Below are 12,448 nucleotides of genomic sequence, written 5' to 3'. Positions count from 1 at the left end.
GCCCAGAGATGGAGATTTCCATCAGTAGCCCCAGAGTGAGGGGAAGAGAGGACTTCTCTTCTCTGACTTTTGGGCTGGATGTTTGCAGAAATCGAAAGCCTCGGGGTGGGGGGGGGGGAAGAAATTGAATGTCTGGCCAAGGCCCAGCCTTCTTTTAATTTGGGAGTATTTTATCATGCAAAGAACAGGCTTAGAACGATGAAGCTGGCGAGGGAGCACTTTTTGGTAGGCATTTCAATTTGGGGGCATGTTCCGCTTTTTCTCAATGGTTGACTTTTCATTTTTGGATTATACAAATTTGGGATTGGGTTTGGTGGTGTGTTTTCTTTTAGTCTAAGCAGTGGCCGCCTTTGACTGGTTTACTGTGCATTAGCACCTCCACCAGGGGGCAGGAAATCAAATTTGAATCCTTGCCAGCTGCTCTGATGAAGTTCAGTGAGACAAGAATGGAATGTGAGCTAGATTCGGATTTCATATATTTAACCTTTTTATCCCTTATTATTAAAAAAAAAGTTCTCTGTAAAATTTAATATAAGCTTATGATTTGGTTTATCATAGACATGGTAGTTAAATAACACTCATCAAGCAGACAGTCTCTTTAAAATAAAATCTTTCTTTTGAATATTTTTCTCATTTCCTTCTAAAAATGGGACTTCAGAAACAGTGATCTTTCATGCTGGTTCCCTATGAATTTTACCTAAAAAGATCTTTGACACACCAAGGTACAAATATGAAACATTTTGGTAACATACAAGCATGAAACTTTATAAACTGCTATGTTCCCTACAAAGGCAAGAAGTACTTTTTAAAAATAACTGTACTTGTTAACACAACATTTATTTAATCAGGTCTTAAGACAAATATATTCATGTCGTACCTGAGTAGTAAATTAGACATCCTTGCATATCACCTTCAGATTTCGTTCTGGTCTTCGGCAAGTAGAAATCCCTGGGGAGAGATGCAGCCATCAGAACTTTAAGCTTATTGAAAAATAGTGCATCAGCCCTTTCTAAAAGAAAAAAAAAAAAAAAAAGGAAGTGCAATTTACTTTTTATATCCAATTTTATATATCAATTCACTTTTTATTTTTTATACCAATTTGTTTTTATTTCTATGTCAGAAAAGATTATGTTCCCAATTGTGGACAAATGCATGGTGTAAGTTATTTTTAACAGTTCTTGGTTTAGGTAATGGTGGTGGTCAAACCAAAAACCAAAGTGTCATCTCAGTAGAATGCATTGACCAAAAAATGTGGGTTTTGGGTTTTTTCTTATGAGCTGTCTAAAGTAGTGTCAGGAGGGCACTTGGAGAGGCCCCTCTCCAGGCTGCATCGCCAGCAAGGCATGCACTGTGCTACCAGTGCAAGTTTGGTGGATCCCATATCTAATACCAGAGCATTAGGAGTCGGGATTAAGAACAGCCTGTCCAGCTAACTATAGCACATGACAGAACAGGATGGCCACATTTATCAACCAATGGGGCTCCCCCATGCTGCAGGCCTGCCCCATCTTGGGAATATAATGATTTCCAAAAAAAGTTGAAGCGCCGTTTAAGGGACTTTGAACTTGCATTTTTTATGTGGATCCTAGAGGTCAAGTTTGGATTTGAATAGAAATGTCATTGACCTTCGGTTGCCGGTTTTAACTCTTACGAAAAAGTTATGTTGAATCCCTGTTTCAATACGGTAGAACCGAAGGAGGAAAGGGGAAAGGTAAATCATTTAACGGTTAATGGTCTATTCGATTATAGCAATAATACATCTAGCTAGCAACCTCTCTATCTACCTATCTATCTACTTATATAACTAATGTATGCAGCCGTCCAGTGGAGGTTTTATTTGCTTTTTGAAGCTAGCAGATTGTTTAATTACAGGTTAAAGCCAAGTATGTAGCATTTAACTTTCTTACAAGTGCTCTGGAATTTTTCAAAGCAAGCAAGAGGTGGGGACACTGGCACTTGGGAGTCTAGGAAAATATATGAAAGAGAGACACTTCACTGATGACCTGAGCAGCTGAGATGGGCTCGACCTTCTTCTCTGGTGCTGTGGTATTTTCGTAAGAGCTCAACTTTTTAAAAGCTAGAGCTGAAGGACATCTCTCTCGCGGGGCCCACAGTGCACCAAAAATTCAATACCTTTGTGGTTGAATGACTAATCAAGCCTTTAACATGCCCACAGGTCCCAGTCCAAGGGTCGCCCCTCAGTTGTTTAATTAAAAGCATGAGCCCTATTGAGGAGAGGGAAGTTTTCTTCATGGGGTTTTTCTTTCCTGGGCTTTCACAGTGCTTGGATGCCAGGGAAGCAGTGAGTTATTTTAAATACATCCCCAACTGGACTTTCCTCCCCACGCCTTAAAGCGGGAGCTTTGTGCACACGCAGACGTAGTATAGAAATTTTTAAAGAGTGTCTTCTAGAGGCATGAATTTCGAAGATGGGGTCCAGAGGGAGGGAGGAGATTTTTACCTTGCAGAATCCCCGTGGGGACCGAGTGCTCGAGGAATGAGCTAGAACACGTCGGTCAGGATCTAGAGACTTTATGGGAAAAGCAGAGAGGGACCCTGAGACCACAGGAGGTGACCCGGGGACGTTTTGTGTGCCGTGAGGTCAACCCTGTGCCGAGTCCCGGTCCCCACTGGTGACACTGTCGTTACTGCCTCCAGCGTATGGACATGGACCGGCGGAGGGAGGACGCCCGGAACCCGAAGCGGAAGCCCCGCCTCATGGAGGAGGACGAGCTGCCCTCCTGGATTATCAAGGACGACGCCGAAGTAGAGCGGCTCACGTGTGAGGAAGAGGAGGAGAAGATATTCGGGAGGGGGTCTCGCCAGCGCCGGGACGTGGACTACAGCGACGCCCTCACCGAGAAGCAGTGGCTGAGGGTAGGTGTGGCTGCTTTCTTACCTGTCCTTGCCTGGCGGACGCTCCTGTGGGCTCGAGCGATCGGGAGCCCGGGGACAAGCGTCCAGGGAAAGCAGAAGCGGCTCTTGAACACGGGGAAGGTCGTTTGACGGTGGCACTGGCCTCTTTGCGTTTCAAGGCAGGGCCTTGGAGTATAATGAAGAATGTTGCGCGAGAGCAGAACTGGCCACTGGCAACAGTGAGGCGTGAGGCCCGCTCAGGCTTCATGGCCACTCGCCTGGTCAGGCCTCTCTGTCGGATTGAGGATCCGAACGCGGAAGGGGTTCCGAGAGATCGTTTTAATTGTCCCCCCTCAGTTTCCTGGTCTTGACTCGGAGTTTTACTTTTCCAAGGCCTGCGGAGAGAGTTTGGAGACAGTGTGGTTTCTAGCTGCGTGGGTCCTTCCTCGACCCAAAGAAATTAGAGCTGGAAGGTGTCTTTGTACACTCTTGGTTTTAGGGACAAAGCAGTTGTGGCCCAGAGAGGTTCAGTGACGACGCAAGGATGCACAGTTGGCTAGAAACAAGAATTCGTGAGTGCTGACGCATTCGCGTGCTCAGTGTTGGCTCATCTGGTCTGTCCATGGCAAGCACAGACGGGAGTCACTGAAGTTTGGCAATGTTATTCTGCAGTTTGGGGGTGCACCCCCCCTTTGGGAAATGTTGAGTTCTCATTTTGACTGGGGAATGAAATCTCAGAGTGTTGCCTGGGGAGCACAGACATATCTCAGTGGCCCTAGGAGTGACGTGTGTGCATGCCATGGCCGGTGGGATTCTTGCATTTGAAGGTTTTGCCCCACTTTTCCTCGCTGGGCGCAGACTTAGGACCTGTGTTGACAGCAATCTGGGACCCTCGTCCCAGGCAGGACCGGTAAAGGCGCTCTGGAGATAGCTCCGTAGGGTTGAAAACCAAACAAAACAGAAGCTGTTGTCAGGGGTTCCTTTTATGGAAGGGGAATGCCGTTCTGAGCTTTGCGACACGTGGCTTTAGGACCCAGGACACAGGTAGGTAGGCGGGTAGAAAGGCAGGGGACGTGTTTCGAGATTGGTTATCCAAGGCTGACGGGTCTGGGTACCACTTGAGATGTGATGTACTGCGGTTGCTGTATGATGAGAGAGACGTGACCTGAATTTTGAAAAGCCTGAAAAAAAGAAACAGACGAAGAAAGCATCGCTCATATTTATGGCTGAACAATGGCATGCGAAATCCGGCTTCCTACGCGTGACTGTCTGACTGTCCTATCCACACATCCCCGTGGCCCCAGAATGTGTTTTGTGGGTCCCTTTTGTTTCCCAATTGTGAGCTTGTAGCGGTATCGTTAAGATTTATTCTTTAATGGGAAGAGTTTGGTGTTTGTTTAATAATCATTTCCGAGATCAGGAAAATTCTCCTCCCTTTCTCTTTTATTCAAGTGATAAACTGAGTACCCGGAGTCCCATTACAGCAGACAACACGGCCTTCCAGGCCGACACGGAAAGTCGGTCTTTACACACAGAATCTACAGATGTTAACAAACAACATTACCTAATCTTTTAGGCAAGAATGTAGCTGAACTCACCTATTTTAAAATAATCTTTGGGAAACACTCTTAAGGAAAATAACATGGATCTTAGGGTTGCCTGGGTGGCTCAGTCAGTGAAGCGTCTGCCTTCGGCTCAGGTCATGATCCCAGGGTCCTGGGATCGAGCCCCGCATCAGGCTCCCTGCTCAGCAGGAATCCTGCTTCTCCCTCCTTCATGCCCCCTGCTTGTGTTCCCCTCTCTTACTATGTCTCTGTCTGTCACATAAATAAATAAACTCTAAGAAAAAGAAAAGAAAAAAAAGAAAAATAACGTGGATCTTAGAGAGTTTTCAGGTGTAGAATGCCTCATTTGCTCTCTTTTTCCTTCAGTGTCTATTACTAGGGAACAGCACAGTGCCCGGCACATAGTAGGGACCCAAGGAATGTTGGCAAAATGAAATTGTGACTTTTAAGAGGAAAGTGGCCATTGACTCATTTACCATAATGTTAGGATAGCATTTCCCTTTTCTGGTGGTCCAGTAGACCTTCTTTGACTTCTAACATACACATCTAAAAACAGAAAACTGGTTTGTTTTTCAAAATGACACTGTGAAGTTCATGTTTATAATATGATATAATATGTAATACACATTATAATTTATATAAGTATATTTTATGTATTCTATTCTATTATATTATATCCTATTCATGCTGAGCTGTCTTGTGAGATACGAAGTCACCCAGGAAGGACAGAAGTGTGCTCAGCACAGCTCTGTTGCAATCCATCTTTTTTGTGATCCATTCTTTTGCAAACTGTCGGTCAGTATTTGGAAGGAGCTGGTAACTCGCTGTCAGGTGGGACCCACAGTCCAGGAAGCTCGCCCCGTGGCCTGAGCATTCAAAATAGGTGCTTTACTGTCATTTGTTTTCTCATTCACCAGCTGCAGTCCTGTTCGATATCAGCCTAGCAAGCTTTTTTTGATAATAACATTATATTCGAGGGGTTTTCACAAGCCCAGACGTGAAGAGATGTTCTCTCCTGGCTTATGACTGAGCGCGCTGAATGGGCCTGGCCGACCCAGCCTTGAAAGGGAATATGGCAGAGACTGTTGTGGAAGAAATGCTGAGACAGGGCTAAAATAATTCTTCTTTCTCCTGGCAATATTGTACAAAGCCTGCTTGGCAGAGGCCTCAGAGATGCGGGGACTCGCAGAGCTGGATGGCAGCCGAACGGAGCAGCTCCCCACCCCGGGCTCACACCACGGTCTCCGCAGCCCCGGTGCCAGGAGGCGGGCCGTCCCTCAAGGAAACGCTCTGCCTTTTTGCCCACATTCGGTGTGGGAGGCACTTCCCCACCCTTTTCCTTCTCTTGAGCCTTTCTCCTCCTTCAAGGGCTAGCTCCACCGTCACCACACCCGTGGCGCCCTCACAAACCATCATGGAACGTTCTCTGAGCCCTCACGTGTCTGTGCTCGTTCTTTGGGCCCAGCTCACAACCCAGTTTCCTCGCGTTCTTGGTAGTTTCCCACGCGCCCGCTCTCCTCGTAGCAGGTGAGGTGGATCTGGTTGGAACTTAGGAATTCTGTGTGCAAAAAGTATGCGCCCACTGATTGCCACATTGAATTAGCAGCAGATTGAGGTGGAAGAGTGCGGCCTAGGCTAACGCTCATGGTGGCAACGGCTGGACCTACACATGCCCTACTCGTGGGCCTATCAGAAAAAAAACAGTAGAAATTTCTTCCTCACATCAAAGCCCAAGGTGGGTGTTTCTGGTTGGTGGTGGCCGCTGCTCTCCATGCGGCCATTCAAGAGCCCGGGCTGAGGGAGCTTCCGCCAGCTTCTTCGTCTGCACCCCAGCAAGCGGGAAGTGGGGAGGACAGCACAGAGTGGTGCTTGTGGGGCTCGGATGGGCCGGGCCTGCCACGGCTCCATATCCCTTCCGCTCATGTTCCGCGGGCTGTGGCTCGGCCATGCGGCCACACCAGCCATAAGGGAGACCGGGAAATGGTGTCTGGCCACCAGCCCAGGAGAAGACGACTCTGGTGACTAGCTAGCCGTCTCTGCCTCAGAACGCTTAGGTTAAATTTAAGTGATATGGCCACTTTCTTTGAACATTGTATTATGGTTTTATCACAAACAGGTTTTATTTTATAATCCTATTATGCTAAAAATTCCCACAGTGACCTTTAGACAATCTGTTTAGTTGGAAGACTTTAAAATGTTTCTGTATTCGTAATGTTGTTTTAAATGAGAAGGATCACAATTTCAAACAGCTCAATTTAAAAAAAAAGAAAAAGAAAACGGTTTTTAAAAGTTATTCTGAAATCCCTGTTTTTCATTGAGGGAAACTTAGATTTCTTTGGTGTCAGCCAGTTTCAAGTTAACATATCTTTTTGGGGTAATCAGGTCAACGGTCATGAGTCCCAGGGGCTCTTTCTTTCCTCTCCTGGGGGCTGCTGTCCCACCTTCCTTCCCAAGTGGCATCTGGATAATGGTAGAAGCTGGTGTTTCCTGGTGGCCTTGGGGGCGGGTGCCCTGGTTCTCCCGCTATCTTGTGGGTCTCTGCTGGGCTCAGCACAGGCCTACCCATCTGTCCCATCCCTGGAGGTCTCGACATGCGTCTGGTCCCATCTCATTCCCTGGGAGATGTCCATGATTTGAGCTATTCAAGTCTGGGGTCCTAGCTCCATCTCCGGTTGGCAGCTTTCCGGCAGTCTGAAGTCTCATGAAGACCCCCAACCCCTTGGTGCTGTCCTTGTGCTTCCGGCTCTTTTGTGCCCTGCTCGAGACTCTGCACGGTCTTGACTGCTTTCTTCGTCCCACCCTAGACCATGCAAGAGAGTCTAGCCCTGTTTCTCAGCGATGGCAGTCACCACCAGGGGGTTGTCAAGACTGAAGTTTCTAGAATCTGATGGCTGGGTGGGTGAGGAAGGTTTGTTGTTGTTGTTTTGGGTTGTTTTTTTTTTTTTTTTTAAGATTTTATTTATATATTTATTAGAGAGTGAACATGGGGAGGGGTGGGGCAGAGGGAGAGGGAAACTCCTCATCGAGCTGGGAGCCCGATGCGGGCCTCATGGGACTCGATCCCAGGACTCCAGGATCATGATCTGAGTCGAAAGCAGAGGCTTAACCAACTGAGCCACCCAGGTGCCCCAGTGAGGGAGCTTTTTAACACAAGCAAGACGAAAATGTCTAGCTTTTGCACATTGTATCTGCCCATATGAACATATCGTGAGGGACCTCCCAGAGCCTTAGAAGGAGCATGTGAGGTAAGAGTCCTGAGGTTTGCACGTTATTATTAGCTTCACAGAATACCTATCTCTGGGTACCTTTAGGGTCTCACTCCTCTTGCTCCTTGCACCCAACCCCTCAAACACACCACTTTTGGACCCTCACGGGCAAGTATTCCATTTCAACCCAACCAGGCTCACTACCCAGAGTTGGCACAGACGCCACAAGTTAACGGACTCAGGCCCCAACAAGGCCGTGCTTATTCCCCCCACCCGCTGCACTCTGGGGGTCCCCAGGCTACCTCCACTACCTGACTGACTGGCTGTAAGTGCAGGGGTTCTCATGAGCCCTTCAGGTTCAGTAATTTGCTGTGATGATTAATGGAACTCAGAAAAGCACTACTTGTGGCCACAGTTTTCTGACAGAAGACCCAAGTGAGGACCAGCCAGTGAAGACAGGCATAGGGAGGGTGAGGTATAAGAAGCAGACAAAGATCCCCTCCCCGCCCTGTCCTCGTCAGATCACCCTCCTGGCACATCAGTGCGCCTCACCGAGCAGGAAGCGCCACTGACCTTCAGTGGCCAGAGTTTTTACCCAGGGCTCTTACTATGTAGGCACAAATGATGAAAATCATCTGCTGAGGGAAAAATAAATAAAATAAAATGAAATAAAATAAAACCATCAGCTGGGTGATTAGACCTTCCCCTCCGGTCCTCCACCCATCCCAGGTCCGCCTGGCTCCACAGCCCCACCATGTCATCAAGCAGTTGGTCCTCCTGGTGACAGCCCCCATCCTGGAGCCCTCTGGGGGGCCCTCTCTGGTCACCTCATTAGCATAACAAAGACACCACCACCACTCCAGAGATTCCAAGGGCTTTAGAAGCTCCTTGCCAGCAGGCCAGGACAAAGACCAAACAAATTCTTGATGATACAACAGGTGGCAATACCCTCGGGCTTGACCTCTTACCTCCCTTCCTCTTCACTCCCGCCAACCCAGGAGGCGCCCTGCCCTGCCTTCCTGTCACATATGCTGAGCAACTTCCTCTACACAACGTGGCCCGGCCAGAGGGGCCAACCCAGTGGCTTCTAGTGGTTCTCAGGATCCCTGTCCCCCAGGCACCGCTGTCGATCCCAAAGAGCCTTTGCAACTGAGGAGACGCCTCTCCCTCCACAAATCCTGATTTAGCCTGCTGTCTGATGGTGGGCTCACAAATCCGTTTTTGGAAGGCGCTGGTATCATTCTTTTTTTTTTTTTTCCTCTCGCATACCAACTTTATCCTAATCCTTCTAAAGGCAGTGGGTGGCGCCTTTAGAAAGCGTAAAAGAGAATATGAACGCGGTTTTAAAAATAGGGTCTCCATCAGCATTTCAGAGCTTTTCCCATGGTGGACCCAAGGCGATTACTGGGCTGCACCGTGTACCGTGCGCGCGCGTGTGTGTGTGTGTGTGCGTGCGTGCACATACACAATAGTTGGCTCGTGTTGATAATTTCTTGGAAGAATATCTCTGTGTGTCTCCGTGTGAGAGCAGGCGTTCCATCAGCCTGAATAGGCAGACGTCTGATGAGCCCAGGGGGACAGGTTTTTCGGTTTAGCTCCAGCCATGCACGCTGTCTGTGATGTCTCTAGTATTGTCATCACTACCGGGGGCAGGGGCTCCATAAAATGGGCGGGGGGACGTGGATTACAAAGCTAAAAGCTGAGCCAAGGGTGCATCCTGGAGTCCTTGCTTTTTCTCTTCTTCCTGTTCCTTTGGTCCTTCTGCCAACTTCAGAATCCTTCCCTCCCTTAAAACATTTAGTGACATCCCAGAATGTTTTTAATTGCCGAGTGAGTGATTTGTACCCTACAGCACTGGAAGATAATTGGAATGCAAACTAAATTATGTGCTCTGTGTAATATTTAATTGCCAGCCAGATAGAAGGAACGAACTTTGAAGAGTACTCTTTTGTATCGCAATGGATGTGAGAGTCTCGAAATAGTAATTTGGCAGGTCCTTCTTACTCGCTGGTGTCTCTCTATGTGGTCCTCCTGCATGAGGAGGAGGATGCTTTTTTAGGTATCCTGTAGAAGCTCCCAGTGATAAAGGAAGTTATCTCTGTGTCTGCAGTGCCCTGTTTTTGTAGTTGGGCCCCAAACCAAGTTACAAGGAAGAGCGGGATAAGACTCACTTCCTCCCATTTTCCAATCTAGGGATAGATGCAGCTGGTTTGAGACGATTTGGGATTTCAAGATGGCAGCCCTGAGAGGAAGGGCAGCCCAGAGAGGAAGGGCAGCCCAGAGAGGAAGGGCAACCCAGAGAATGCCCTCTTTGTCCAGCCAAGTCATAGCCCAAGCTCCCCATGATTTCTGTGCCTGGTCCTGTCTTCTGACCACTCAGACGACTTGGGGGGATTCTCCTTCCCGCAGCTTAAAGTGGGGGAAACAGTAAGAGAGTCTTAAACCATACAGTAGAGGGGGTCATCAGTAAGTAAAATGCAACACTTCTCAAGGGAATTTACCTGGGGGTGTCTTAAAAAAGCTACATAACACCAAGGTGCCAAAAACAGGATAAGATCCCCTGATTGGCTTTCTATCACCAGCGGCCCATGTCAGAAACTACAGGGGAGAGGCAGAGAAATCAAAGAACTGGAAAAAGTACCAAGAAAGTTTAAAGAAGTTGGAATTTCAAACACAGTATTTGAAATTCTGTTGAAATACACAAGGAGAAAGAGCGAACTGTCTTGTCACCCACAAGAAGAGGATTTTTCCTCTCGAGAGAAATTTCTAGAAATCTCTGAAACAGTATAGTGTCTCCTGTGTTTGGTCTGGATTCAGTACAGTCCAACCTGAAATCAGAGACAGGGACTGGAAACTCCTCACTGTAATCCCAGCTGAGAGCACCTGTGATTCTGTGAAACGTCCCTTTTCTCCTAAAATATCTTACACTGACAAGACTTTATGTTGGTTTGTTTTTGTTTTTTGGGATTCTTTATCGAAAGTATAATGTGCAGAATGCTTTTAACATTTTGTTGCTTTTGTTTTGTCACTTTAAATAATCTTTCTTTGTTTTTTGCTGTAAGACATAAACATGGGTTTTTTTGTTTTTATTTATTTTTTTGTTTTGTTTGTTTTTTAATCAAATGGCATTTTCTAGCTTTTAAAATTGGGTCATCTGATATACTGGGGCAAAATTTCTAGCAAGCTGCATTTCCGTTTTTATACACAAGGGAGAGCTAAGGACCTAGAAAATAGATTTGGATTTTGCCAAATTCCTGTTCTTTGTACTTTAGGAAGGAAGTACTGAAATGATTAGTGGCAAGAATTTGAGTTGTGTGGGGAAATGCTTGACAGTAGTAAACGAATTTTGGTAACTTTTCTACAGTTTTTATTTTATGCTCAAATCCAAATCCCGGCTAGATTATTTTCACAGCACTTGGAACTTAATGTGCTCCCTCTTGTCAGAATTCAGTAGGGTAAGTTCGGTAGAAGAGATAGTTCTCCAAGGGCCAACTAAACTAAGTACTAAAGGTTGAGAAGCAGGAAAGACTTGTTTTGCTCAGTTTTTAAAACTGTGATGCGTGGAATTTCTGGTTTCAAGTTCTACCCTTTGAAATAGGGATTCAGCTCAGAAACGTAACTCAGGCATGGAAAGTAACCATGGGAAATTGGATCGGGCTTCCAGATATGTACAAGCCCGAGTAAGTTCGCCTTATCTTTATGTGGAGCCAACTCCTGCGGAGAAATTGATGGTTTCAGAAATATGTCTGCTTTTTTGAAATCAAGATTTGGTTCCTGTCCCGTACTTTTTTTTTTTTTTTTAAACTTTTGTTTTCTTTAATCAGTAAGGCTGCAGGAAGAAAATCTTCTTTGTTTATCCTTAACAGGTAAAAAAGTATATATACTTAAGGCATATGATGTGACGTTGTGATACAGGTACACATTCTGCAATGATGTCATTCATGGTGGAGGTGGGGGAAGGTGCTGGTCGGGAAGTTAGAGGCAAGGTGGGATGATTTTACCACCCCTGTGTCCACATCTGGGTGGGTGTCACAACTGGGACTTCGGTGATCATGTACCTGGATAGCTTAGGATCATGGTCCAAAACGGAAGCCTTGGAATCTGATGACCCAGGGTTCAAATCCCAGCTCTGTCTAATTATAATTAGCCTGCAAGTCTGCGTGCTGAGTATAACTTGTAGCTTTTGCCATAAAATGGGGCGGGGGACAATAGCATGTACTTGGTAGAGTTTTCTGAGGTTTAAATGTCTTAACGCTTAACCTGGCTCATAAAAGAAGGGTTCCGAAAACAAATTGCCTATCACAAAAAAGGAATTAAATTATGTCAGAATAAACCTGATAAGTAATAGTAAAAGAGGAAAAAAAAACCGCAAACCATTTCCATTGTATGTCTTGAATATAGGGTTTGGGGCGACCGGGGAAAGGGAAAGGGGAAATGAAAGAGGCTCCCATCCCCGCTCATTAATGGACTTGAGGAGATGGGGGCTCTCTGAATAGGTGGTGGGATGGGCCTCTTCTCCTCAAGGCCCCCGCAAGCTCTACACACTCAGCTGTGAGCTCTCTGTCCTGCGGGGTTTTCTACTTAATCCTCCATGTCTACAGAAGAGCACGGGGGCCATCTGTCGGGAATGGGGCCCGTGGGTCCCGGCCCTGCCACCTGCTGAGGATGGGACCCTGGGCCTCCTGAGTTGAGTGAGCTATATTACCTTGGACTCGCAGGGTCCCTTCCACAACCTCTAAAACCACGTGAAGCTGCTTTGACTTTTACTTTGTGTGCTCTGGTTTTAAGAATGACCCCCCTCTGGTTGGGTGATGGACACTG

At 46.8% G+C, this 12,448-nt stretch overlaps 1 protein-coding gene across 4 annotated transcripts in view; it reads left to right on the top strand.

Annotated features, from left to right (window-relative positions):
* LOC111153501 (SWI/SNF related, matrix associated, actin dependent regulator of chromatin, subfamily a, member 2) overlaps window positions 1-12,448 on the top strand; it is a 178,109-nt gene that overhangs the window by 99,557 nt on the left and 66,104 nt on the right. For all 4 annotated transcript variants that reach the window (XM_022512561.1, XM_022512558.1, XM_022512559.1 and 1 more), the window contains exon 27: window positions 2,659-2,877. In XM_022512561.1, coding sequence (XP_022368269.1) covers window positions 2,659-2,877 — 219 coding nt within the window. The remainder of the gene's footprint in view (window positions 1-2,658; window positions 2,878-12,448) is intronic.

The sequence above is a fragment of the Enhydra lutris genome, unplaced genomic scaffold, assembly GCF_002288905.1.
Source record: "Enhydra lutris kenyoni isolate GAN:26980312 unplaced genomic scaffold, ASM228890v2 scaffoldscaffold33, whole genome shotgun sequence".
NCBI classification, from domain to species: domain Eukaryota; kingdom Metazoa; phylum Chordata; class Mammalia; order Carnivora; family Mustelidae; genus Enhydra; species Enhydra lutris.
The sequence above is the reverse complement of the archived record's forward strand: the minus strand, read 5'-3'. Positions and strand labels throughout refer to the sequence as shown.